This window comes from Centropristis striata, chromosome 1, assembly GCF_030273125.1.
Source record: "Centropristis striata isolate RG_2023a ecotype Rhode Island chromosome 1, C.striata_1.0, whole genome shotgun sequence".
NCBI lineage: Eukaryota > Metazoa > Chordata > Actinopteri > Perciformes > Serranidae > Centropristis > Centropristis striata.
Genome location: NC_081517.1, coordinates 39052552 through 39079413, shown reverse-complemented (window position 1 = coordinate 39079413; position 26862 = coordinate 39052552). Strand labels below are relative to the sequence as shown.

At 36.4% G+C, this 26862-nt stretch overlaps 2 protein-coding genes across 2 annotated transcripts in view; both read left to right on the top strand.

The window, feature by feature from the left end:
• Positions 1-3076, top strand: part of zgc:154142 (uncharacterized protein LOC555481 homolog) — a 36935-nt gene extending 33859 nt beyond the window's left edge. Inside the window, exons 24-25 of the mRNA XM_059333836.1 lie at positions 1486-1646; positions 2533-3076. Of these exons, the coding sequence (XP_059189819.1) occupies positions 1486-1646; positions 2533-2730 (359 nt within the window). The 3' untranslated portion in view covers positions 2731-3076. The remainder of the gene's footprint in view (positions 1-1485; positions 1647-2532) is intronic.
• Positions 3077-4828: 1752 nt separating this feature from the next.
• The window catches only part of fam13a (family with sequence similarity 13 member A), a 67406-nt gene continuing 45372 nt past the window's right edge, over positions 4829-26862 (top strand). The window contains exons 1-6 of the mRNA XM_059342012.1: positions 4829-5061; positions 12121-12316; positions 15859-16068; positions 20014-20191; positions 22791-22938; positions 25763-25846. Coding sequence (XP_059197995.1) covers positions 5035-5061; positions 12121-12316; positions 15859-16068; positions 20014-20191; positions 22791-22938; positions 25763-25846 — 843 coding nt within the window. The 5' untranslated portion in view covers positions 4829-5034. The remainder of the gene's footprint in view (positions 5062-12120; positions 12317-15858; positions 16069-20013; positions 20192-22790; positions 22939-25762; positions 25847-26862) is intronic.

Here is a 26862-nt window from a genome sequence, read left to right as displayed (position 1 = left end):
TACATTGTGTAGTTAAATAAAAGCAATAATAATTCTCACTGTACTGCACTTTCAAAAAAAAAAAAAAAGTAATTGTGCACAAAGATGAGAAATATCATCGTCGTACAAAAATAACTGTTCTTGTTGGTAAGTCTCATTGTTTCAATCAATGTATTTGTATCTTCCAAATATACTTAAATGAGATTTTTAAATAAGGTAAAATAAAGGTTTTGAATGCTTAAATATAATCTTTGCAGTTTTTAAATATGCCCCTCTGATAAAACACTGGCCCCTCCTTGGCCCCCACAGTAAAATTGGTCTAGAACCGCCGCTGCATACAAAGAAGTTGACTCTAGTTTTGCAATGCTCTCAGGTAGTTCACCCTTCTGTAATGTTTGTTTCTCAGGAACAGCAATAATGTTGCTGGGTCAATTTGGCCCAGAGCATGTTTAATTATCCAAAAAAGTGTCAGAAACCTAACAATCCCAATAAACATTGTTTATATTTCATTAATAACTCCATTACGGACCATTTCGATTAGTTTTTAGTCAGTGGTGTTCTTTACCTCTCAGATCATGGTTCAATCAGGATAATTGACCTGTTTTTCATAAAAAGTGCTTTTAATTTTTTTTAAGTACATTGGAAAAACCTACATATAAAATGCAATAGCTTTACATGACATTGAATTTTTTGGAATTTTATTTTACATTTTGAATTTTGGGAAATTTTATTTTACATTTCGATTTTTTTTCTTTTTTACGGAGTGATGTTGATAAATTACCTCTTCTGTTCAAGGTCAAATTGACCGGCTGACTTAAAATCAACAGGATTTGTATTGAAAGTAAAGCACTGTTTTTGAACTAGAAATTAACCACATAACAAAACAACAAAATAAGAAATAAGCAAATTAGCAAACTGACCCGAACAGTGTCTATGTGATGTATTCATATTCATATTTCTATTACAGTTATTAAGCAAAGCAAGTATCATCCCAACAAAATACTTTACTTTACACTTACTTTACTGTTTTTTAAAAATATTTTTTTACTTTAATTTATAAATTCTAAATTTGACCCGCAACATAACAGGAGGGTTAAACAGAAGAAAAAAAAACAGTTAAACACAGACTAAAGTGAGCAAGTTAAAGGTCTACAGTCATGGAAAAAAATATTAGACTACCCTTTTTCCTCAATTCCTTGTTCATTTTAATGTTTAAGAGCTGATATCTAGCCATTTTTTATGGTTTTCGTGATAATAACCAAAGTAATTAACAAGAAAGCCATGGAAAATGGCTAGATATCAGCTCTTAAATTAAACTCTTATGAGCTATTTTGGATATTATTATATTTATCCAAACAAATGTACCTTTAGTTGTACCAGGCATTGAAATTAACAAGAAATTGATGAAAACAAGGGTGGTCTAATAATTTTCTCCATGAATGTATCTATCTTTGTGTCTATACCTTCTGCAGCAATAAGAACTTGTACTTTTCATTCCCCTCTCAGGTAATCTGTTCCCCAAAGTGTCTGAGAAGCTGAACCAGGCAGCACTTCCTATTATTGACTTCCCGACCTGCAGTAAGCCTGCTTACTGGTGGGACACCCTCAGACCCTCCATGATCTGTGCTGGTTATGAGTCTCCAGACGAGCTCAAGTCAGCCTGCCAGGTGAGAAACCACATTAAAATAACTTTTTCAATGAATACATTTGGATTTTATTCAGCAAGGATGGTTGTCGACATTCTCATCAAGCTTTTCTCACACATTATATAAGTGTCCCGGGAAGCCCTGTCACGATGGGGTCGTCTGTTATGTAACAGCCTGTAAACTGTTTTGTTTGTGATCAGTCAGCCTTGGTTCCCGGTTGCTGCCCGGTTCTCAGGCATAATTGGAAAGAAGAACAGAGGAACGTTATTTGTTTGCAATGATGAGTGGATATGCAAGAAGGGGGGAGGCGAGATTAGAAATAAAACATAAAAAGCACTTCAGAGATCTTTGATATCCTTCCTCATGAAAGATTACAAGCTGCTGTAAAGGGCAAGGACGAACTGTTCTTAATTGTTTGGACACCCTTTCTTGATTATATACCTGCAGATCTGGAAAATCTGCTGTTGATGGGTAGACGGTTTTCTGACTGGTGATCATGAGTGCCTATTGCGGACTGGAGACAAACTAGAACTGTATTTATTTATTTATTTATTTATTGCCTAACTTTGTATAGCATGTGCTGTCTGTCGGGATGGGGGGGGGGGGTTCTGTTTCTGTGTTTTATATTGTTAATGTGTTTAAAAACAATAAAGTGTGTTTAAAAATAAAAAATAAAAACACTTCAGAACAGTACAGGAGGCTTTTAAACTTCAATAGAGCTTTAGAAAACACAACATTGACATTTGCCTCACTGAAGGAAACTGTCACATTTTTTATAAAGATTGACCTTTACAAATTCCAGGGCCAAGATGATTTATAGCAGCTGTCAAAATCGAACATTTACCAAATGCATCTTCTCACCAGTGCATTAAATCTTTGGTGATTTACTCTTTGTGCTCTCCCGCAGGGTGACTCTGGAGGTCCTTTTGCCTGCGCGACAGGTGGAGTGAACAAGACCTGGGAGGTGCACGGCATCGTTAGCTTCGGACCTCAGGGCTGCATCAAAGACAAGAAACCCTCAGTGTTCACCCGCGTCTCCTCCTTCAGTGACTGGATCAACGACCAGATCAAGAAGTTTATATATGAAAGTGGCTTACCCATCTAAAGCTCAGATCTTTAACCCTCCTGTTATGTTCATTTCTCAGGCACAGCAATAATTTTTGTGGGTCAATTTGACCTGGGGCATGTTTAATTTTCCAAAAGTGTCAGAAACTAAAAAAATCCCAATAAACATTGTTTATATTTAATTAATAAAATGCATGTTAAAACTTTTGGTAACGCTTTATAATAAGGTCCTTATAATAACCATTAATTAACAAGTAATAAGGCATTGTTCTCGCTTTAGATCTGGTAGTTGCAAAAAGCATAGTTAACTTATAGTTAACTTATAATAGATGAGCAATAAAGTATATTTTAATATCAATACGCAAACAAAATAAGATTAATAAAGACATGGCAAAGACATAATGGGTGGGTCATGGGTGTTTGTAATGCCATTATTAACACTTATATAAGCTTATAAACACACAATAATGTTAATAAGCATCTTGTAAGGACTTACAAGGGACTTATTACTTGTTAATTAATGGTTATTACAAGGACCTTAATATAAAGCGTTACCAAACTTTTTTTTATGTACATTGGAAAGACCCACATATAAAATACAATGGTTTTACATGACATTGATTTAAAAAAAAAAAAAAAAATTGTTTTTATTAAAAAAAAAAAAAAAAAATGTTTTAAAAAAAAAAATAAAAAAAAATGTAAACATTTTTTTTAAAAATAGGTCAATTTGACCCGCAACATAACAGGAGGGTTAAATAAAGATTTTGATAGTGTTTACTGCTAATTTTAAAAGTAATTCTAGCTTTATATGTTCATCGGATATTCTATGCAGGATTTTCCTTCAAAAACATCAACTACTAATCCCTCTCAATCATTAGTCATGGCCCACTGGAAGTGTGTGGTTGTTGTTTGTATCTGCAGTAATGCTGCCATCTGCCCAGTTGTCTTTTATTTTCATTTTGCTGTGTTTGAGACATTTTGGGATAAAACATAGTGGACACATCGCTAAAGAAGTGGTAATATAGCGAGGCAAAACATCAGACAAAGTTTGTTCGGGCAAGAGGGAGAAATGTGAATGTTCACAAACAGTTAACAACAAATCCTGCATAGTGCACCTTTAGATATCAGTGTCTGTTGAAGCATGTTGGTGGATGCTGTTAAGCTATAAGGCGTTTTCACTTGCAGTTAGAAAATGGTTTTAAACTTTTATTTAACACTATATTTAATATGTTGTACATTTTCACAGTTAACAGGTTAAAGAAAGTATTGCACTAAACATTTTAAAGTACATAAAGACACACTTTTACCACTTTTTTCTGCATTTAGAAATGCATATAACTGATTGAAACTATGAATTTCATATTGAATTTTTCTATGCAATTCTTGCTGAGTTTTCTTATGAATCAGATGTTTTAATGTTGATTTTTATGATTGTTATACAAGATTAATTTAAAAAAGTATCTAATTATAATTGTATATTATTATGAAGCAAAAGGACTAATGTTTAATGTGTTAATTATATGGAATAGAAAATAAAAACTGAAATTATTTTTACAAGTTATAAATCTGTGGTGCACACTGCTGCAATTATTCATTCTTTAAGATAAGATCACACACACAAAAAATAAAAATGTGAATGGAATTAAAGAAGCACAAGCTAAAATAAGGAAATATATCAATTAAAAAATATATAAATTATAAATATATATATATATTATATATAATATAAATTGGACAGTAATTGCAATGAATGTAGTAAGTGTAAACAGCAATGTAGTGAATGTATAGTGAAAAGTAATAAATATATATACAGAGATTAAAAGAAATGTCTTTTTATTTTTTTGATTTCATGCTGCTTCGGTTTTGTCTCCCTTCGGGCCGTTCTTCCGGTTCTCTGTGGCTCCAAGTTCCCTCCTCTTTTCTTCCCACACTTGCAGGCAGATGAATCCTGCAGGCACAGATTTAAAGTTTTGGGTTTTAACCCCTTAATCACATGACTAAGTCTTCCAGCCAATGGGAGAGCTCGGCTCAGATTTCAGCCCAGGAGGAGAGGGGAGAATAAAGAGGGAGGAAGAGAAAGAGAGACAAGCACTAATCTGTGCTCATGTTGGGCAGCACGCAGTCTGCCGGCTCTAACAGCACTTCTTTAAACTCTCTCCTGCGGTGGAGTATCTGTGTTGTGTTTTTTGGAGTATTTCGATGGCACATTTTGAGGTAAAAGAGTTTCCCACCACTGGGGAAAGTCCAAGAGTGTGTCCTGGAACAGAGTGAGGAGAGGAGGAGGGAGGACAGCAGCAGTTTTTCTCCTCATCTTTGCCTCCGCAGGCGTTTCTTGTGTGGAAGAATGGGGGCAGGAGCTCTGACCATCTGTGTGAGTAAAAACTACAGAGCATGAGTTGGCACAAAGACTTCCCATTGAACCTGTGATTAAAGGGGCTGAAGAATGCATAACAGGACTGTTAGTGCTGTTCAGTGACGGTCTGCACACTCTTTTGTGATGCAGTTTAATGTTCTCGGAGACACAAGTGGCTTTTCAAAATGTCAAGCAGGGACAAATCTGTTCTCCCTGCAGTAAAACAAGCTTTTCCTTTGCCTAAATTAAACTGCTGGCATCAAGATGAATACTTTTACTAAGAGTCTTGAGGCAGAAAGCCACTACTTTAAATCTTGTACAACAGTACAAGAGAAAAAGGCATAAATACACACAGTAATCCAAATTTCCTGTCCATACCTGTAACTTTTTCCAAGCTATGATTCAGTGCCTCAATGAGGTCACTTTCCACAAACTTCCTTACATGGAAATAGTGTTTTTTAAGAGCTTAACCTCTACAACAGCCTACTTTTTGCGTCTGTTTTAAAAACTGTATGTCTCCACTCTACTCCTAGCTTCTTTGCAGCTGTTGCTTCTGCTACTTGTGGTGCTCCCAGTTGCTCCAATGGCCACCCACATAGGGAGAGAGGCAGAGACCTGGGGGAGGGAGAGGGTGGAGGGGCACATGCTTGGGCTTGCTATCCTCCTTCATGAGTGAAGTAAAAAAGGCAGTAAGATGGCCTTGCATGTTAGCTGTTAGTGTGTTTAAAAATTATTTGTTCATCCACTTAAACTGCACAAATTGTTTTAAAGAAGTAACCCGACCTAACACTCGAAATGTGTGAAGCACTTCTCAAGGGGAGAAAGGAGACTTTCAACAGTCATTAGCTTCCCGAGACTCTTTATGGGCCTTTAACAATAGTTTTCCTTCCCTCTGTCGGAAGCTGGAGTGTGAAAATATTTTAAGGATGGGGAGGAAGGGGGGGAGGATGAGGATTATTAGGGTAATGACAGCAGACTGTCCTGGCAAACAATAGATGCAAATGGGAGCCAACATGAAGTCTTTCCCTTGATTCTAGACTGTTTTGGTTCACACGGGCTCTATAGCAGAGAGACGACTTCACAAAAACCTTTGAAATTGACTGTAAACACTTTTATATTCCTAATATACAGTCCTTAAAGGAGGGGGTCGAGAGGGAGGAGTGTAATGTTTTTATATGCTCAGTTTACAGTTACTTTCACACTGAAGTCGTGACTAAAAAGCACAAGTATGTGTTTAGGAAGGTTTATATGTGGTCCAACACTTCAGCTCAGCTTTGGTGAGAACACAGATTAAATATACTCTACTGTCTGCAAGCTGTTCCCCTCCCATTTAAATTCTTCTGGTCTCAACTTACATATTTGCAGTATGTAAGTTGCTGCGTTAACTTTAAAGAAAAAGTACCATCTGTTGTGTTAAATCATGGTGCCATCCATCCAGGATCATTTAGACACTTTATATAATTTAGGCTTGTAGTTAGCCTTGTCTTATCCCAAGAGCTTTTTCTATTTTTATACGTTTTCTTAAATTGTGTTGTGGATGATCACTGGTTTATATTCTTTCCATTCTTAACAATAATTCTTTTTTTTTCTTCCTGTGATCACATGTTGACACGTTGTTGACATTTTCGTCTTGTTACCTTTTCCCCACTAAAAGAGTGTTTTATTTATTTATTACATTTTATTGTTTGTTTGTCTTTCTTCAGGATTATTGAAAAACTAGTTCAATTTTTATATGTAACTTGGTGAAAGGGTTGAGCATTACATTTTGGAGAGGATCTGGATCACGGGGTGGATACAAAAGTTATTATTAAACATTTTGAGTGAGGGCATTTGTGCTGCATTCATGTGCGGTTGAAATAATCAGACAAATGACTCCCTGACTGCGAAATTCATGCCAGACAGCTTGTTGGAGGTCTGTGCTCTATGGGTGCCCTCTTGGTTTGGGATGTGTTATTGGCTATTTACCTGAATGGACCTTAACTGTTAGAACCAGGTATTTGCTTGCAACAGATAACATTGCCACAAAGTGTCGAAGCATAACGATTAAAAAGTATCTTCTTTGCAATTATTTGATTCTTTGAATGGTAGATATGGTTCATGGTGATGGACGAGTGATGAAACCAGTGTGAGGTTAGGCCAATGGCGGTTCTAGACCAGACCAAAATCTCATTTCAATATATTTGGAAGATACAAATACACTGATTAAAACAATGAGACTTACCAACAATAACTATTTTTGCACGACAATGACATTTCTCATTTTTGTGCACAATTACTTTTTTTTTTATTTTGAAAGTGCAGTATAGTGAGAATTATCTTTTTTTCCCTATATATACACAAGCTTTTAATTCACACATTCAGAGTTCCTTTTGTGCACAATGAGATATTGTTTGAACAAAAAATAGGTAAGAATTGTTCCGTCGTTCATCGTTATAAATTGATCATTTAAATATTAATTTGACACAGGAGCCACAGCAGGGGCCAAGGGCTTCTTCACAGGGGCAGTGGCCCCTGTAGGCCCCTGTGTAGAACCGCCACTGCCTGTGGCAATAGGTAATAGTCTGTTCTGTGCATAGTTCAATACGAAGACTAAAGTGTGTGTGTGCATGATAGTAAAGACAGATTTAAGGGGCATCTGGTCACAGTCAGACCAGCTCAGACCAGCTTAACTCTTCAACACCTGCACGAGTAGTAGTAGTAATACTGGATACTGTTTGGTTCACCCATTGCTCCTTAAACTGTGCTGTGGCCTATAAACATTATTAATATTATCAACAACAATGGAATCTAATACTTGTTGAGTAGACTATAAACTGTGTAATCTTTTAATCTGAAATTATATATTGATTTGCAAAATGTCTTTAAAATCCTTAGATCCGTGTTATCCTAAAGTCAAAGCAGTCTACATCATAAAGACTTTAAAAAGTAGATACACAGATTTTAGGATTCTATCAGAGTCCGACCAATATGGGATCTTTGAGACCCAAGTCAATATTGATATTAGAAAGGGGAAAATTAATCGATAAGCGATATGGTGGCCGATATGGTCATTTTTTGAGCTGGAATGAAAATAGACCCCTTTTTTGTGGATTGTGCACTGATTTTTCACCACTCTGCAAATGTACCCAGAGAGCTACTTAATAATATTTAACATTGTTATACATTATTATACATTATACAATGTATTACTCTATCAGCCAATTCTATAAATGATAACTAAGAAATAAAGAATAAATATGAATAAAATAAAAAGCTAAATAACCATTATTACTGTTCAGTTTTAATAAATTGTTGACTATAAAAAAATAATTAATAGCTAACACCATCTATAAATCATGCCAAGCAACATTTTCTGCATTATATATATTTTCTCTACTGACACATATCAGACAGCGTACACACTGTCAGGCTCAATATCATTCAGTTATAAAATATCAGAGGAAGTTGCCTCTGTGTAAACTTGCTTATTCATCCTTATCCAAACCTCTTATTTATACTGACTGCTAACACCCTCTCTCTTGAAAACCTTTCCATGTCTATTATCATTATTAAAATACAGTACGTCAACGCAGTTTAGCCCATTAAGTGGTGCTACTCTTCAGGCCGCCATCCGAGCATGAAGCAGCCAGAATCAAACTTCAGAGTGTACTTAATTACCATATCACATTCATCAGGAGGATATAAATGGCATATTTTTATGCACCTGTCAGAAAGAAGTGGATGACTGAGCACCATTAACACGCTGTCTGCACACGCTTGTTAGATGCATGTCGTATTAACACTGGCAGAGCATCTGCCACGGAAAAGATCTCGTCTCCTTAGCCATCTAAGCACCATCTGTGAGTAGATTGTTAATCAGCTGATCTGTGGCACATGCTCCTACCCATTCTGTTGAAACAACTGGCCACATACTGCTGGGAATAAGCTAAGCGGTGTCTCCACTTCTAGGAAGGATGAAAAATGACATAGTAGAAATAAGTGAATAAATACATAACATACCACAATACTTGTGGGAATGTATAAATGAATAAATAAATCAAAATGTGGAAATAAATACAGAAATACCTAAAGAAATGATAAATAAATATAGAATTTCCATTTTTTTTTTGCATTTATACATGTATAAATGCAAAAATTATAAATATGCACGGACGCATGTAAAGTTGGAATGAAATATTTTTATATATATCTTTCCATGAAATGATTGTGACAATGTGATTATTCTTGACAGATGAGTATATATCTTCTCAAAACTTTATCAATCAATCTCTTCAAAACATATCACAATGAAAATGAAACCACAATTAACAGAGAATTGTGTCTGAAAACTAAATTATTCCAACTTTATGGGCGACCATGTGTATACAGTCATGGAAAAAAATATTAGACCACCCTTGTTTTCTTCAATTTCTTTCTTGGGTACATCTGTTTGGACAAATATAATGATAACAACAACAAAAAAGCTCATAAGAGTTTAATTTCAAAGCTAATATCAAGCCATTTTCCATGGTTTTCTTGATAATGATTTTGGTTATTATCAAGAAACTGAAGAAGAAATGAACAAAGAAATTGAAGAAAACAATGGTCTAATAATTTTTTCCATGACTGTATATTATTTCTACATTTTTTTTTTTTTTTCTACTTTATAACTCCTACTATACTTAATCTTTTTGTCCTTCATACACTTCTACCTTCACAACATTTTTTACTGTGGACCTCATTGTGACAGAATCATAGCCGGGGCCCCTCGTGTCACCATGTGGGTCAGTTCACCCGTTTGAAGCAGTGAACTCTGGAGCCAATCACATGGTGTAGTGGTAGCTATGGACACAAGAGTGAAACTGCGTTGCTCTAATGTTCAGGAAGTCTTTTCCTCCTCGCCCGGTGTCCGAATCCTGCGTCTGGTTTGTGTGTTTTTGCTCCTCATACTAATTAAACAAAACTCTGTGCTGTAATCAGTAACGTACCTGTAATGCAGGCTTGTTAAGATATTGTGTGTGCACTCAGTGTTTACACACAGAGAAAGACAATAAGAGTGTGTGTTGTGCAGTTTCATATAGACAGCATGTGGCACTGTTTGTTTTGATAAGTTATCAGACAAAATTGACAGCTGTTGAATTAACACACTAAATCCATGCTTAGAATCTGATTTACAAGGTTTGTAAGTCAAGGTAAATAGGCTCAGACTGTTGATTGGAACACAGCAGTGGTGAAAAGTAATTAAAAATAAGTAAAAATTTGAGATAATTTGAGATTTTTTGCCACTAAATCTAAGAGGAAAATATTGTACTTTTAACGCTTTTTTTTAATACATTTAACCTGACATCTATAGATCCAAGCTATTGTGCAGATTATTTTTTAGTACCTCATAAAATGTAATGTGTGCAGGTAGTAGGAATAATTATATTGTACATGCAATATTCTTTTAATTCTTAGATATGTTTACTTTTATGCTCATTATCAGGTTCATACTTTTATTTTGGTATTCATTGTTGACAAAGTCCAGTAAGATAGTAGTCTTTTTCTCGCTAATTTTCTTCGCAATCAGTGTTCTTATTGTCTGTCCATTTTTTTTGCAACCAGCATGCGCGCACATTATCAAAAATACAGTGTTTACTGTAGCTGTGGCATCACAACCGTACAGAGGTCATGCTGGCTTGTTTAAAGGCAGTGTCTGAATACGGGCTGTGTGCATTTCTCTTCGTGGAGTGTTTTGATACTTTCATAGTAATTATATAGCACCTAGACATGGAAATCACATTTTTTTCACAAGATGGGACATGTAATGGCATTAAAGTTCATAGTACTTTATTTGTTATTGTTACAGGAGCAATGAGACAGCAGAGCATCTCTAGAAAAATAGCTGTGATTACAGATGAGGTTGCAAATTGGAACAAGCTAAATGCCCTCCCTTTCCAAGTGTGTAGAGGACATTTGGTGGCCTTCAGGTAATGGGAAAGCGTGAAAGGCCCTTTCTAAAGCCAGCATTAGGTTTGTCAGTTCTGAGCAAAATGTAGAAAGGTGGCAGTGCAACATGGCAAACTCTATGGAAGAGGTCCTGATCTTTCAGGAGATATGAAGGTTGTTTAAGCTAATGAAAACGAAACAACTCTCAGTTCCAGGTGAAAAACATAGTAATAAATATTTTACCCCATTTTTTATCAATGGATCCACCTAAATTCCCATCACTTGATTAAAAGAAGTTTCGGTAACGCTTTATAATAAGGTCCTTAATAACCATTAATTAACAAGTAATAAGGCATTGTTCTCGCTTTAGATCCGGTAGTTGCAAAAAGCATAGTTAACTTATAGTTAACTTATAATAGATGAGCAATAAAGTATATTTTAATATCAATAAGCAAACAAAATAAGATTAATAAAGGCATGGCAAAGACATAATGGGTGGGTCATGGGTGTTTGTAATGCCATTATTAACACTTATATAAGCTTATAAACACACAATAATGTTAATAAGCATCTTGTAAGGACTTACAAGGGCCTTATTACTTGTTAATTAATGGTTATTACAAAGACCTTAATATAAAGCGTTACCGAAATTTCTATTCAATTTCATAGCCTCCTCAAAGGCACACAGTGGTTTCTTAGAAAATTTTCCAGTAAAAACTTTTAATCTGCCAATTTTTTATGTCCAAATGTAGGAATTTCTACTTTGAATCCTTCCAGCTCTCAGCACACTCACAGCATTTAAATGAATATTCATAGCTAAGACTGCCGGCCATCACCTCATCTGAACATATACTTCTGCATGTGTTCCTATTTGTACAGGTGAGTGTGTGTGTCACTGTGACAATACCTTTAGCCAAAGGTGTTGCGTGGTAACCTGATATTTGTCGTAGCAACACATGCACGGCCCCTTTCCTCTCAGCACACTCTGTCCTCTCAGTGCATGGCAGTATGACAGTGCATGTATGGACTCCACAGAGACACCATCACCATCACCACACACACCTTTCAGTCTATGGAGTGGAGTGAGCCTCCCTGCTGGCTGCAGCGCTGCCCTCTGTGCCCCCTCTAGTGTCAGTAGCTGACTGCTGCTCACTGCTTTTCTCCCTGCAGCACAACAAGACAGCTGTGCAGGTTAAAGAAGACATGAAGAAGATGGTCCAGATACCCATGCTGCGCTCCAGGACAGTGACAGTCAAGCACACCCAGCTGTTTGGAGTGTCCCTGTTTGAGCTGCAGCAGAAGGGCCTGGTGGAGGACGGTGTGCCTCTGGTGGTGCGGAGGATGGTGGAGCATATTCGCAAGCATGGTGAGTAAAAAACACAAAAATAACAGAATGGAGCAAAAATGTATTATAATGCTTGATCATCTTCTATAAAATATAATCATAAGTTGTTGTTGTGATGAAGAGTGGTAGCATTTAGTGCCAACACTTTTTTAACTGATAATAAATAATATCAGTTTAAGAAGTAGTGACTTAAAATAAAATAATACATTAAGATTTTAACATTGTCAAACCTTGAACAGGTCTCACAACTACCCTGATATCAATACAGTGGCTTACAATTTGGCTTTTTGTGTTATTGTGTGATTTTATAACATAAGTTTTACAACAATCATTCATCCCATCCGGACATAAACACATAAGAGGGAAGAGTCAAAATATGAAGTGGTTTTCCTAGAAAGACGAACAAAAAAAGACACAGTGTGATACTAACAAAAAAAGAGACAAAGTAACACTAAATTACAAAAAGATGCAGTGTTATACTGATATTAATAAGAAAAGGGACATAATACTATACTTAAAAGTAAAATATTATGAATCACACAAAGAGAAACCATTGTATCCATGTGCTTTCAGGCCAGATGATAACAATAACTTTGACAAAGATCTATGTAAACCTGATACTCAGTATAATCGATTACAATTTTGACTGGTGGAAAAAAAAAATACCTAGTGTAAAATGTAAAGTATACATCATTTGGAAAAGCTAAAACTTGAAAACACACTGCTGGTACCTATGGCTGGTACTTGATGTTGACCTACTTTATCATATTTCGTAGTTCCTCTGTTTGACCACTAGATGACAGTACAAGAAAGTGGAGCTCCTTCCTCATAGTTACTGAAACTACAGGCATCTGTAGTATGTTTGACTTCTGCCAGTACTCAGCTGGAACGACGATTATAAGGGTGCTCTATGATAAAATAATAATAACGGGGCACCTCTATGATAAAAGTTTTTATCCATTGAGAGTTTGGGTCTTGTTTTAAGAACTTTGCTGACTGTCAGAAAGGTAATAATTCTACTTAAAAGTGTATTATTGAGGTCCCAGGTGTAGTGGCGGTGGTGGTGGTCTTGTACTAATCCTAATACTGTACTAATGCACCCCAGTTCAAAACTACAGCAACTACTATTTACATAATGAAGATATAGGTAAATTATTAACTCTGGCAGTACCAACTGAACATCATTATTATTATTGTAAAGGGTTTACCATTTTAGAGTTAATGGGTGGAAATGTTGTATTGGATCACATTAGGTCATACAAGTGGACCTAATAAATTGCCTTCGCCTGCTTAAGAAATACTAATGCATAAGAATTCAGCAGGATTTTAATCAGCTGTCCTATTGCATCCTGCATTTTTTTGTCTTTTCAATTTTATTTTATTTTTGCAAATGTTGTCATTACTCTCTAAAATAATCAAGCATCTACATAAGTTTTCATTACATGTTTTTATTTTCCTTATTATTTAAAGTAAACAACAAATACATCAACAAACAGCCCCAGGATTAAATAACAATGGGTGCAAATCTCTATAGTGCTTTGTCTTATTTTTATTTATTTTTTAAACAACAATAAACAGAACAAGCATCAAACAAACAATACCAACTTAGCTATCTCTGTTTGTTTACAATAGGCATCGGACACTCTGACCACAGTTAGCGATGCCGGTTAATTCACGATCACTATGTTTATGATCAGCGGAGACGCTGAGCATAATTAGCCATGCTGCTTTTGTTTTGCAACAGTTGCGTCTCCCGTCTTTAATCCGTCGCTTAGGTCAGTAGTTCTCAACCTTTTTGATTCGCGACCCCCAATTTAACATGCATGTTGTCCGCGACCCCCGCTCACTGAACACAATCTCACACGCACAGTTCAGATCACCAAAAAAAGGAAACAAAACGACCAAAAAAGACACAAATTGACCACTAAATGATCAAAAAAGACTCAAAATGACCAAAAAAGACACAAAATGACCCAAAAAGACACAAAATGACCCAAAAAGACACAAAATGACCAAAAAAAGACACAAAATGATCGAAAAAAGACACAAAATTACCAAAAAATACACAAATTGACCACAAAAAAAGACATTAAGTGACCAAAAAGACTAAAACACATTAACACGTGAACACTTTAACACAGTGGAGACAGAGCTGACTTCCAAAATAATTTGGCGACCCCCAGAAATCATCTCGCGACCCCAATTGGGGTCCCGACCCCAAGGTTGAGAATAGCTGGCTTAGGTGATCTCTGCGTGGCCTGAGGCGCGGCCACTCTCCCCCTAAAGGAAACACGGCTATTGAACTCATCAGTGGCCCCTGTGAACTCCAAATGACGGAAATCCGTCGTAGCGACGGAGAACTTTAATCGATGCGTATGTTTTGGGTCGAAAGTAGTTCCAAATCAAACGACTGTTGATTATTCAGTCGCTAATTTTTAAACGAAGCTGTATTCATAGGAACTATTTCTCGGGTGACAAATCACCGTGCACAAGGTATTCAACCTTTATTTATTTTTTTTACGACGCACATCTTATCTTAAAACAGGTAGAAACAGAAATTTTAAATAAAAAGCATAAAGACGATTTAAATTGGTGTTAAGTTAAGTGAGTTTTGTCCATGTAATTTAGGCCAACCGACCTTTTAAAATAAGGTCGGTTGTAATTGTGCCGACCTTTTATAAGGTCAGCACAAGCTTTTAGCATTTCTTCTGTTTGTGGTTAACATTAGCCCATGGGAGAAGTTAGCCTTAACAGATGTCCTGAAAACCCAAATCCTGATTTGTCTTTTCCACAAACCTGACCAAGGATGTCTTCTTGCAAAAAGCTAACTCCTGCCAACAGCAATTAACTAACTAACTAACCAAATATCTTTACATCACTCAGCTAGCCACTTACATAAGCTACATGTTCAAAACAGGTATAACCAAAAAATAATTTGGTGCTAGAAAATCCCTCCAGCTTTTACATGTTAACCTTAGTCCAAAGTTCACACTAAACCAATTGCAATATTATAGCACTCCATTATACAAAACTGTAGTAAAAAAAATATGGATTTTGCCATTGATAAAATGTTTACTTGTCATGAAGAAAAGCCATGATCTTACGTTAAAAGAGTCGAAAGAATTTCCTTTAACTTGGATCATTATTTGTGCTATTCGATTGTCAAGATAAATACATTTCATAATTATATCCTGATATAGTCATTATGTACAAGTAGAAACTTTGGCCTGATAATTGAGCAAGAGGCACCTTGGTGCTTCATGATATTAAAAAGTCAGAATATCACAAATCATCTTGAGAAAAATGGTGGTGCCAGTCAGTTCTTTTATTGTTAAGATTGCTCAGACCAACATCACAATCCTAAAACCAGAAGCAGGACAAATCATTTTAGATATACAATAACATTTTACTTAGAGCTGTCCGTGGAAAATATAATAACGACACCATTTTTAGCCAGCCAGCTTATTTAATTTCCCCCCTATTAGCTCTCTTATTGAATAGATAGACTACCTTTAACATGATAAAATTAACCGTGACTGAATGTTTTTCTGATTTTCCTCCAGCTTTGCATCAGGAGGGTCTGTTCAGAGTAAACGGGAATGTCCGTGCTGTGGAGACCCTGAAACAGCGGCTGGAGAGTGGAGAGGATGTGGACCTTCTCTCTGAATCTGACATGTGTACGGTGGCAAGCTTGCTCAAGAAGTACCTCAGGGACCTGCCAGTTGGGCTGGTAGACTCAACAGTCCAACAGGCTCTGATACAGCACCACCAAGGTAAGAAAAAGTAGTTTCAATTGTTCCAATTCTTTCTTATGTGCTTCTTTGTCTTCTTGAATTTGCCTACCAACTCAAGTAGATCACATTACATTTTTAAACCATCATGTGATACTTTTCGGGCACAACTTCTAAAATCTGTAATGATATATTTATACCTTTACAAGTATTGTGACTATCTGGGTCATGACTCAGATTGGATGATAAGCAAAGCTATCTTTAGATGCTGAAATGTACGTTTAGCACTGCAGTCATGTTTTAAGGCACTGCAAAGTTGCGTGCGTGTTTGTGTCAGAGAGAGAGAGAGTCTGTCTAACTAGAAGAGGGATGTACCTCATATTTCTGGCAATAATCTTAGAGGTCATGAACGGTAACGTAAGTGATTTTGGCAGGTAAAGTGTCTATGCTCACACTCTGAACTCCGCCAACCCTGGGTTTAATCTGTTTAATGGGGGGAGAGTGCACATTTTGGCTACAGTATTTGCTTTTCTCTCATAGACCCCATAAATATCAGCTTAGTTTTCAGGGCCTGTGGCCAAACACAGCATTAGACTTGGCCATGGCTACTGAGTAAAATTATTTTGGTGTACTTTGTGAAATTGGTTTGGCCTCCTTGCCAGTATTTGGCAAATATAAAACATCAGAGGAGTACTACGAGTGGATGGATAGGCAGATGAATTTACAGATTAAATAGCAGCATGATAAAATCCATAAAAGTAATAAAACATTCTCAATTTAATGTTTTTGTTTTTTTTTTACTTTATTTTTTCCAGTCAATAAAAACACATACAGAAACATACAAAAACACAAGGGGGGTAAACACTACTTTGTCACATAGAGATGCCATTTTGTCCATCTTACAACATATAGCTCTGTTTTGATTCTAAGACTGTGGGTCATTTGTTCCATTGATCGAATTTCTTCTACAATGTCCAGCCAGTGGTTCAGTCCAGGAGGGTCAGTTCTCTGCCAACTTCTTGTAATGGCTTTCTTAGCTGTAAGTGATAGGATCTTGAACAGGTATATGTCTTCTTTACCTATTACATTATCTGCTATCAGTCCTAGATATATACACCGTGGATCATTAGGGATATTATACCCAAAAATTTCACCCATAGCTCTTAAAACCCCTTCCCAAAACAATTGTATTTTCTCACATGACCAAAATATATGAGAATGGTTGGCATTCAGTTGCCCACAATTTCTCCAACAATATTGTTGTTGGCCTAATTGTTTATTTTTGATTTTGGGTGTAATAAAAAATCGTGTTAAATTTTTCCAACCAAACTCCCTCCATTTTTTAGAACTTATATACTCTGTATTTCTCCCCTGTTGTTTCAATAGGCCCTTGTACAGTTTAGAGACAATTCTTGAAGGAGTTTGCTTGAACGCACCTGTCAATACCTCTATCACAACATTCCCTTCCAATGAGATTTCCTTTTTAATTTCTGTCTCATAAAAGTGTCTTAATTGAAGGTATCTGAATAGATCTCCATTTTCCAGTGATTTAATGTTTTTAATTTAATTCTAAGAATTGTGATAGATATTTGTCTCTTTTTTTTACATTTTCTATTTGAAATGATTTACAAGTTAACTGAAAAAATAATTGACAGATTAACTAACTACTTTATGATGGAAGATGCAATTAAGTTGTCAAAATCCAAACTCTCAGTCTCACCATATAACAATATCTCATATTTGAGCTGCTTTCTTGTTCTTGCTCGTAATAAGTTGATAGTTGAAACAGATAACAGTACCCTTAGCCGGTAATGTTTTGATATCAGTAGTTCATTGCCCATATATTTTGTAAGGTTGCTGCAAATATTAAGAATGCATACATGCACACTTTCACAGCTAAATTTGTGTCTTACATAAGAGCCATGTATATACCAGGAGAAGGATAAAAAAAAAGTAACATACTGATCAGGTAGATGCACCACTCAAGTATAAGTCACATACATATAAATAAACAGAGCATGCTCAGTTTACTGCTTTAGTGGGTGATAGTTCATTATAACTACGGCTGCAACTAACAGTGTTTTGTTTTGTCCATTATTCAAAGATATTCAGATGGAGTAAAGAAACCATAAAATATTCACACTTGAGAAGTTGAAATGAGAGAATTTTGACTTTTTTTTACTTAAAGAATCAGTAAAACAGATTAATTGATGATCAGAATTGTTGATTGTTAATTAATTTAATAGTTGACAACTAATCAATTAATCGGTTATTCATTGCAGCTCCAATTACACAATCAATTCAACACAATATAACATTTTCCTCTATGTCTTTTTCATACAAAACAAAGGTTACTTATTTTTGGCCACTATTCCTCTCTCCATTTTCCAATACAAAGTCAAGGTTGATACAGAATGGTTTTGGTATTGATGCAGTTTTGTCAAAATTGATAAATTGATATAAAAAAACTGTGTTGTTGTCTTTTATTAATCTCTTTTGCACACAAATACACACAAAGTGTGCAGTGTTCAGTTTCTCACCTGAAATTTAATGATTTCTGCTGGTCCACGCACTGCGCATTGTCATTCTCTGCAGTGATTGGTCTTTCTGTTGTCATGTCTCTTGATGTGCATCTTCTTTGTTTAAGTGGCATCTGTATGTGTAATAGCTTGAAGTGAGTTTTTTTCCATTCCTCAATGTATGTTTGTCTAAAGTACTAACCTGCAAAAACATGATTATCTTCTGATGTTAAGTAGTTTGAAAGGACCCAGGAAACCCCCACACGTGACGATGTACTTAACGCAATGTACGCACTGTTTGTGTGTCACACACTTACACACAATCTGAACTTCAGGCAAGAGCAGTGTAAGCTATGCATCACTGTACGCAATGATCACCCCCCTTCTGCCCTCCTTAGACATACACACACATTCCCGCGTTCATGTACATGCACACACTCACGTAGACGCATGCAGGTTTGCGTCACTCATTCATTCAGGATCAGGAGCCCTATCCCTTTATCCAACTCTGACCCAATTATGTATCCAGAGTAATAGCATCAACATACTTTCGGGCTCTTTTCTCTAATGCTCACGTAGTTACCACAACTCAAGGTTAGATATTACAGAGATATCACTGAATTGAACATTATTCAAGCTGTTCGTGTCACTTTTCATTTAATTCTTGGTCACTTCATTGTTGATAAAGACATGATCAGAATACTAATGTAGATTAATGCCTCCTTCAAGTACTGGAGCATTTATCCAAATTTCTTTTTGATTGATTGATTGAGAATTTATTTGAACACAAAATAAAAGATGAACATTTAAAAACAAACGAACAACAATAAATACAAGACAACAACACAAAATGAAACAACAAGACTCAACAATTATTTGTGTTCAAAAGGAGTGGGAAGAAGCCAAAGCTTATTAAATCCCACCCCTTCTCCCTATGTTAATTTACTATATTCAGTTATATAACAACAATAATATTTATATATATGTATGTATAACACATAGTAATGTAGTTTATAAACTCATTATTACCATTATTAACACACATAACTTGTTATTAACTTACAAACACATAAGTACACATACACCCATGTAGTCATAATGAGACAACAATGAACAAACAAACAACAATAACACACAAAAAAGAAAAAATAGTAATACATTTAAAAAATAAAACGTCAACAATAACCACCTACTGTCATTTCACACATCCGTTTTCATCCCTATATCGTGTGAAGACATGCTTTTTATATTTGATTTTGAAGTGTTTCATGTTTGAAGATTGTTTTATTTCTTCACACATCCCATTCCATATTTTTACTCCGCCTATTTGTATGTATTTTAAAATGTTTTAGCCAGATCTTTCTGTTTTCCTCAGTGGGAGACAACAGTCACTGTAAAAAAAAAAATTAAAAAAAGGTTTAGTAGGATCTTAACATTTAACTTGTTCTTATGTCTTGTGTGTCTGTAGAGTGCGGTGATGATGTCTCTTGGTCAGATATGAGAGACCTGCTCCAGCAGCTTCCAGATGTGCACTACAGCCTCCTCCGGTACCTCTGCCACTTCCTCACCCTTGTGGACTCCAACCACATAGAAAACCGTATGACTGCCCACAACCTCGCCACTGTGTTTGGACCCAGTGTCTTCCAGTGAGTTGAACCTTTTTTAAGATAGATGTGGTCAAGCTGTTGAAATGGATACATGCGGAACATTTGCTTTTTGCTTTTCATCCTTAATATAATAAATAGCCAAATAATGATAATAATTATATTAAAATGTATTAAAAATGTCTCTTGGGGGAACTGCAACAATGTGTAAAGACAACATTGTCACATTAAATATAGATATAGAAGCAGCGAGCAACATTACCATTTATTGGCAGTCAGTTAAACTTAGTTCCAAGAATTTACTCTTGTTTTAGCTCTGTTTTGGTCTCCACCAACTCATGAGTGAAATATCTTGCATTTTAGCTGCTAAATGCTCCCCTCTGTCAACCAGCCAGTCGCTAACTTTGTCTGTCTGCCATTTCGTGTTGGGCAGAGTAGTAAACAGTCAGATGAACAGAGCTTTTCCTGCTGGAAACGAGGTTGATGAGAGTGATCCAAAGCAGTAAAGATGTTGGCCAAGTACCAAAACAACAACCTAAATGAGAGGAAGTAGTTATAGTAAACATAACTAGAAAATTTCCTCTGAGGAAATTCTGAAAGGGCCACGGGGGCTACTGCCGGTGTGTGTACACTATGATGAGATTCTTCAGGTTTTCAAACTATGCCCTTTAACCTCAAAATATGTGTGTGTGTGTGTGTGTGTGTGTGTGTGTGTGTGTGTGTGTGTGTGTGTGTGTGTGCGTGTATGAAGCATGTGTATGCATGTGTGAGGAGTGTGCGCACTTTAGTGCATGTGTGTGTGTGTATCTAACTGTAATCACATCAAAGATCAAAGGCAATCAGATCAAAGCAATCAACAGAATTAACTGCAGCTGTTAATGTTCTGAAAGAGTGACAACAGAGGTGGACAGACTTGAATTTCTGGCCTCGAACAGAAAGCATTTTTGGCAAGCATTTTTTCGCCCCGAGCTACAGCTATTGCTGTATGGGACTAGTGCTCGGTGCGATTGCCCCGAGGCCCTAATAAGAAACTGAACTTATTCTAGATGTTTAAAGTGTACCAGTCAAAGTGTAATCACCCCTTACTTGTTTCATTCTCATTCTCATAATCAAATGCCCAATAACTGGGTTATGGGTTAAGTAAATTCCTTGGTTTGACATTGGTTCAAGTTAGTCTCATTCATTCATTGACTTGACTCACATGTGTCAGTCCTGTTTATAGTCCTACTTTAGTGTCTTTATAACCTTAAGGACATCACTGACATTCCTGAAGGTTTTGGCAAGTTTGGTATTTCACTGTGACCTTCAAAAAACAAGTTTGCTGTTAGGGTCAGGGTAAGACAAACTGGTTTAGTGTAGAAAAAACAACAACAGGCAGACAGATAGTCCTGATACCTAAAGCTGAGGGATTATTCTTTCCCCTATTTCTGTTTAGTGAGTCAGATATAAAACATTAGCTTCATATGTCAGAGCAGTTGGATGGGTGGAATGATTTCACTCTTATAACACGCAATGCATATTAAGTAGGATAAAGAACTACAAATCAAGTGTACCACAGACACCGCAGCTGTTTTGTAAAATCTGTCAAAAATTTTATTTGAAACATAAAAGATGTCTTGGTCTGTATTTCAGAATGGGAGAAAATCTGGAACATCGCAGTGCAGTCAACATTAGAGGGAACTATGTAGGTTAATCAATAAAAAACAGACAAATGTATACTGAAAACACAAATTAATCTGAAAGTATTCATTTAAAAGAGTACATTGAGTACCTGTCTCTCTCTCTCTCTCTCTCTCTATCTCTCTCTCTCTCTCTCTCTCTCTCTCTCTCTCTCTCTCTGTATTGGTATCTCTGTGAAAGTATTTGGCCAGCAGGTGGTGCTGTAGCTTATTTAGTGAAGAGGAAATCATGATGGTGTAAAAGTCACCTCATGTACAGTTTTGAGGAAAATATTGAATTACATATAAGAAACGGTCGATGTTAATGTTATTTCAACTGATGTTCAAAATAAATTATGCATCAGTGTCTTAATTTGCCCCATGCAACTGCTAAACTAAGTACCCCTGTTCTTAATGGTCTATTTATGAATGGCTTACTAGGCAGTCGAGTTTCATATCATACATATTTATACCCAGACTCGTGACTGGTGGTATCACCCAGTAATAAACTGGGGGTGATCAGGCCGGGAAACCCTGCATGGTAAAAAGATCAGGCCCTTCTAGTAGGAATTAAGAGGAAGAAACTCTACACGATACTCTTTCATACTGTACAAGCTGTCCTCTTTGTGTGTGTGTGTGTGTGTGTGTGTGTGTGTGTGTGTGTGTGTGTGTGTGTGTGCGTGCGTGCATGTGTTTGAGGTTATATAATTAGGCCTACAGCTCCATGTACATCTCAAACAGCTGTTCAGTGGCATTACAGATCATACTTACTAGGGCAGCTGATTTATGTTTTGCTAATCAAGTCGATGAACTGACAACTAATTTTTTATTTCATGAATCGCTGTCAAATAGGTTCAATGCTGCAAAGTGAAAAAATGAAAGAAAGAATGATGAAAAATGAAAGAATTTGATTAAATCTTATCTGTTATTATTTTGCGATTATATTATGCTAATATTTTATGTCTCTTCTCCCTCTTTTCCAGTGTGGCTCCTGGTTTTGAAGCGATGAAGGACCAACAAATCTGTAACAAGATCATGGTCAAGCTCATCCAGAACTACAGCAATATATTTAAGCCTGCCAGAGATGGAGAAGGTTGCACGGAAGAACTGTCAACCCACATTATTGTCAAGGTGTTGTATAATTGTGTGAACACCAGATGCTGTTGTTTAAATGAAATAGATCTGTGTTGGTGGTCAGTACAGTGTAGTGCAGCTGGTAAGACTGTGAGCACCATGTTGCCTTCATGCACTTTAAACAGTCTGAGGTCCTCTCTGGCCTGTGACCTCATGCTCTGCTCATCCACCTGGAGGAGTGATAGTTGTTATAAATATAGGCTTACATAATGCCAATAGTTAAATTGATTTAACTATTGATTTTATATCACAGCCTAGCAGGAATGACTCCTCCACAGGTGGCTGTGTCTGAGTCTCTGGTTGATTTATATTTGGTGCTTGGAGGGATGGTGTCTTTATTGATTAGCTAGTTTATCTGGTCTGGTGGTTTTCCTGCCGGCATCTTGTTGCTGCATCTGTGAGAAATGTGCCTGCAAGAAACAGACCAAGCACAGCACAGCAAACCATCCATTTTAAAGCCGCATGATCTAAGATTCTAGTTGAGAATTTTATGTTTTCTAAACAACATCAACAATACACAGATTTAGATGCATATTTCCTTTTAATATAGTTTCACTTTTTTATGAGAAACAAATACATACGTGCAGAGCTGTAGTCAGAGTTTTATTAGTCCTGCAAAGGCAACCTATCTCATCAGCACTGTGTTAGTGCTGTAGAATGGTCTGACTGCACCACATATTGTTCTGCTGAAGGAAAAAACACTCAGGCTTGTTTGTGTTTCTTTAAATCAATCACAATCGTCTTAAGTGGTGGTTAGCCCCAGATGCAGAGATGGTGTCCTAGCATATATCGCAATAGCAGAAAGGGGTCATACTTCCTCTGAGAAATTTAAAAAAAATGCACTGATATTAATTTGGGGGTCACGGCTGTCTTTTCAACTTTGTAATGAAGCATTTTTCAGATAATCCAGTGGGGTTTTGAACTCATTTTCTTTAGTATCTGAATAACTTAATCCTTAAATGTATCCGAAAAAATAAAAATCCCCAAACCAGGAGGTACCCCAAACAGTGATTCTTACCACAAAATATAATTCTAGTGGGGAAATAATGAATGCTTTGTTAGTTTAAAAATGTATTATACTGGGATAAAACACACGTGTTGGCCTATAACATACCCACAAATTTATAATAAATGTTCTTAAACCCCATGGATCTCTTGAAAACTGCTCAACAGTGGCTTTGATGGTATTAACAGCCTTCTAAAAGACTTGTGGGTATTTCACCAAGAAGGTCCTCATGTGAACACGAAGACAAAACAGAAAAGGCAGAGTCAAAGCTGTGTGCTTTAAGCTTTGACGATGCTAACAGAGATAACCATCTTAGGCACAGTGAGGTGTTTGACATCTTTAAATACTGTTTTATTATTTTTGTTAAGAATTCCAGAAAAAGGTGTATTATAAAATCACACTTATTTAAGTTACTTCCAGTCCAGTGAAGAAAGTGAAATGAGAAGAGTGTTTACTGCTGCTACAGCTACTGTATGAGCATCTTCTTTTACTATGTCACGAGTGGAAATGCAAAACTTAGCACTTCTGGAAAGATATCCTTTACTGCAGTATACAGCAAACGACTTCCTTGTTGATTGATGTCTGTGTTACTGGCGTGAAACGTGACTTGAGCCATCTGATGCCCTCAGGATTTGGCTCCATGTGTCTTTGACCTCTCACCTCATCTCTCAGGGTTCCTCTCCTACCATTTTTAACATCATCAAACACAGTGTCGGGTTCCCATGTGACACACTGTTTACCATGCAAAATAAAACCCCTGAAGATGTTTATAATTTTAAAATATTAAATGATCGCATGCAACCTGAGCTCATTAAAATCCAAAAGTCCATAACCCTAGTAAAGGTAAAATAAAGTCAATATAATAAAGATATAGTGTCCTCATTTGTGTTGATATTTCAGTCATAAATGCCTGCTGGGTTGTGAATACCTGTTAAGGACACGGGCACATGAGACCCTGCTGACCTATGGGAAAACCCTCAGCCAGAATGAGATTGTCTTATACACAAGCATGCACACCTAAACAGCAACACATATGCACAAGCACAAATGGCCCACTAAGGCCCCTCGCCTGCTGACCTGCCTTTTAACACAGCACATGTGATCACCGGTGTTGCCTTTTCCTGCAGTCACAAAATGCTGATGAGTGGGAGGTGTGCATGAACATGTTTATGGGAGTGTATGTGTTTGAGGATGCAGATTGTCAGCATGTCTATTCTAAACTGTGTTGTTAGGGCTAGTAGAAGAAAAGTAAGCAGAAGTAGAGCACACATGCCCAGGAGTTCCAAATCGACTCCCTTGTATAAACTGTAGATATGAAACTACAGTTGCAACAAAGCTTTGAACCTCTGATAAGCATGACATGTTGCTTTTTTCTTCTTACTATAATGTACAGTACAGGCCAAAAGTTTGGACACACACCTTCTCATTCAATGCGTTTTTCTTTATTTTCATGACTATTTACATTGTAGATTCTCACTGAAGGCATCAAAACTATGAATGAACACATATGGAATTATGTACTTAACAAAAAAAGTGTGAAATAACTGAAAACATGTCTTGTATTTTAGATTCCTCAAAGTAGCCACCCTTTGCTTACTAGAATATAAGACATGTTTTCAGTTATTTCACACTTTTTTGTTAAGTACATAATTCCACATGTGTTCATTAATAGTTTTGATGAATTTACAATGTAAATAGTCATGAAAATAAAGGAAACGCATTGAATGAGAAGGTGTGTCCAAACTTTTGGCCTGTACTGTAACTAAAATGTGTATTGAAACTGAAATCCTTCTGTTTTCCTCTTCCTGGTCCCAGGAGGTGCACTTCACAGATGCAGACACAGAGAAGTCACCCAGATCCTTCAATGCTAACGAACCGACACCAGTTCCCAGAACAAAGGTGTGTGATCAGCCTTGCAGCAGCACCCTGCATGTGTGCATTAATGCTCCTCAGTGCTCTGTGTCTCTCTCTGTTGTTGTTTATGCCTTACATTCCCAGGACAAACCTGCATGAACCCTTCAAATTCCCTTACATAGTCCTTTTTAACACCAACCATGTGATCTGTGTGATGTGATTAACATAGCATGGGCATGTTTTGGAAAAGCTGTTTTCCAACACCAAAGCCATTTCTGTGAGCTTTAAAGATGTTATCAGTGTCAGCTGACTGCTGCATACTGCCTGCAAAATGTAATCCGGTCACTCGGTGAGAAAAGATGCCGCCTTTTTTAAAATAATATCCAACTGACCCTACTGGTTATCATTTCTTCTCAGGATAGGAGTCTTTAGAAAGAGCACTGTTCATATGCATTTTCTCACACTTGATGTGGATGATAGAGGTCAGTCTGTCCTCAAATTAATTGAGGAAACATCCCATGCACTGCAGGACTATATGTATTGAGTGTTGCATGTCAGATTTAAAAAAAAAATTAAAAATGATATAAGAGAAAATGCAATCAAATATTTTCTTTAGGTTATAATTTAAAAAAAAGTTGTTTCTACAACCCCAATTACATAAAAGTTCTGATGTGTAAAATGTAAATTAAAACAGAATTAATCAAATTCAGAATGAATATTTATATTTATTAAAGGGACAAAAGTTTCCCAGTTCGAGCATTAGATATCTTGTCTTTGCACTGTATTCAATTAAATGCAGGTCACAAAGGATTGGCAAATATTTTGCTATTACTTATTAATAAAGTATTACTTTGCAGCCTGACATTATTTAATGTGCTCAATTATCTTGGATTGTTTAAAGAGACAGTTCACACAAAATGTAAAATACATATTGTTCCTCTTACCTGTTGTTACCTGTTGTGTCATTGATCAATCTAGATTGTATTTGTGTGAGTTGTTGGAGATATTAGCAGACCTTTCATGTAGGAATCCTACTGGAAAGAAATTCTTTCTCAACACTT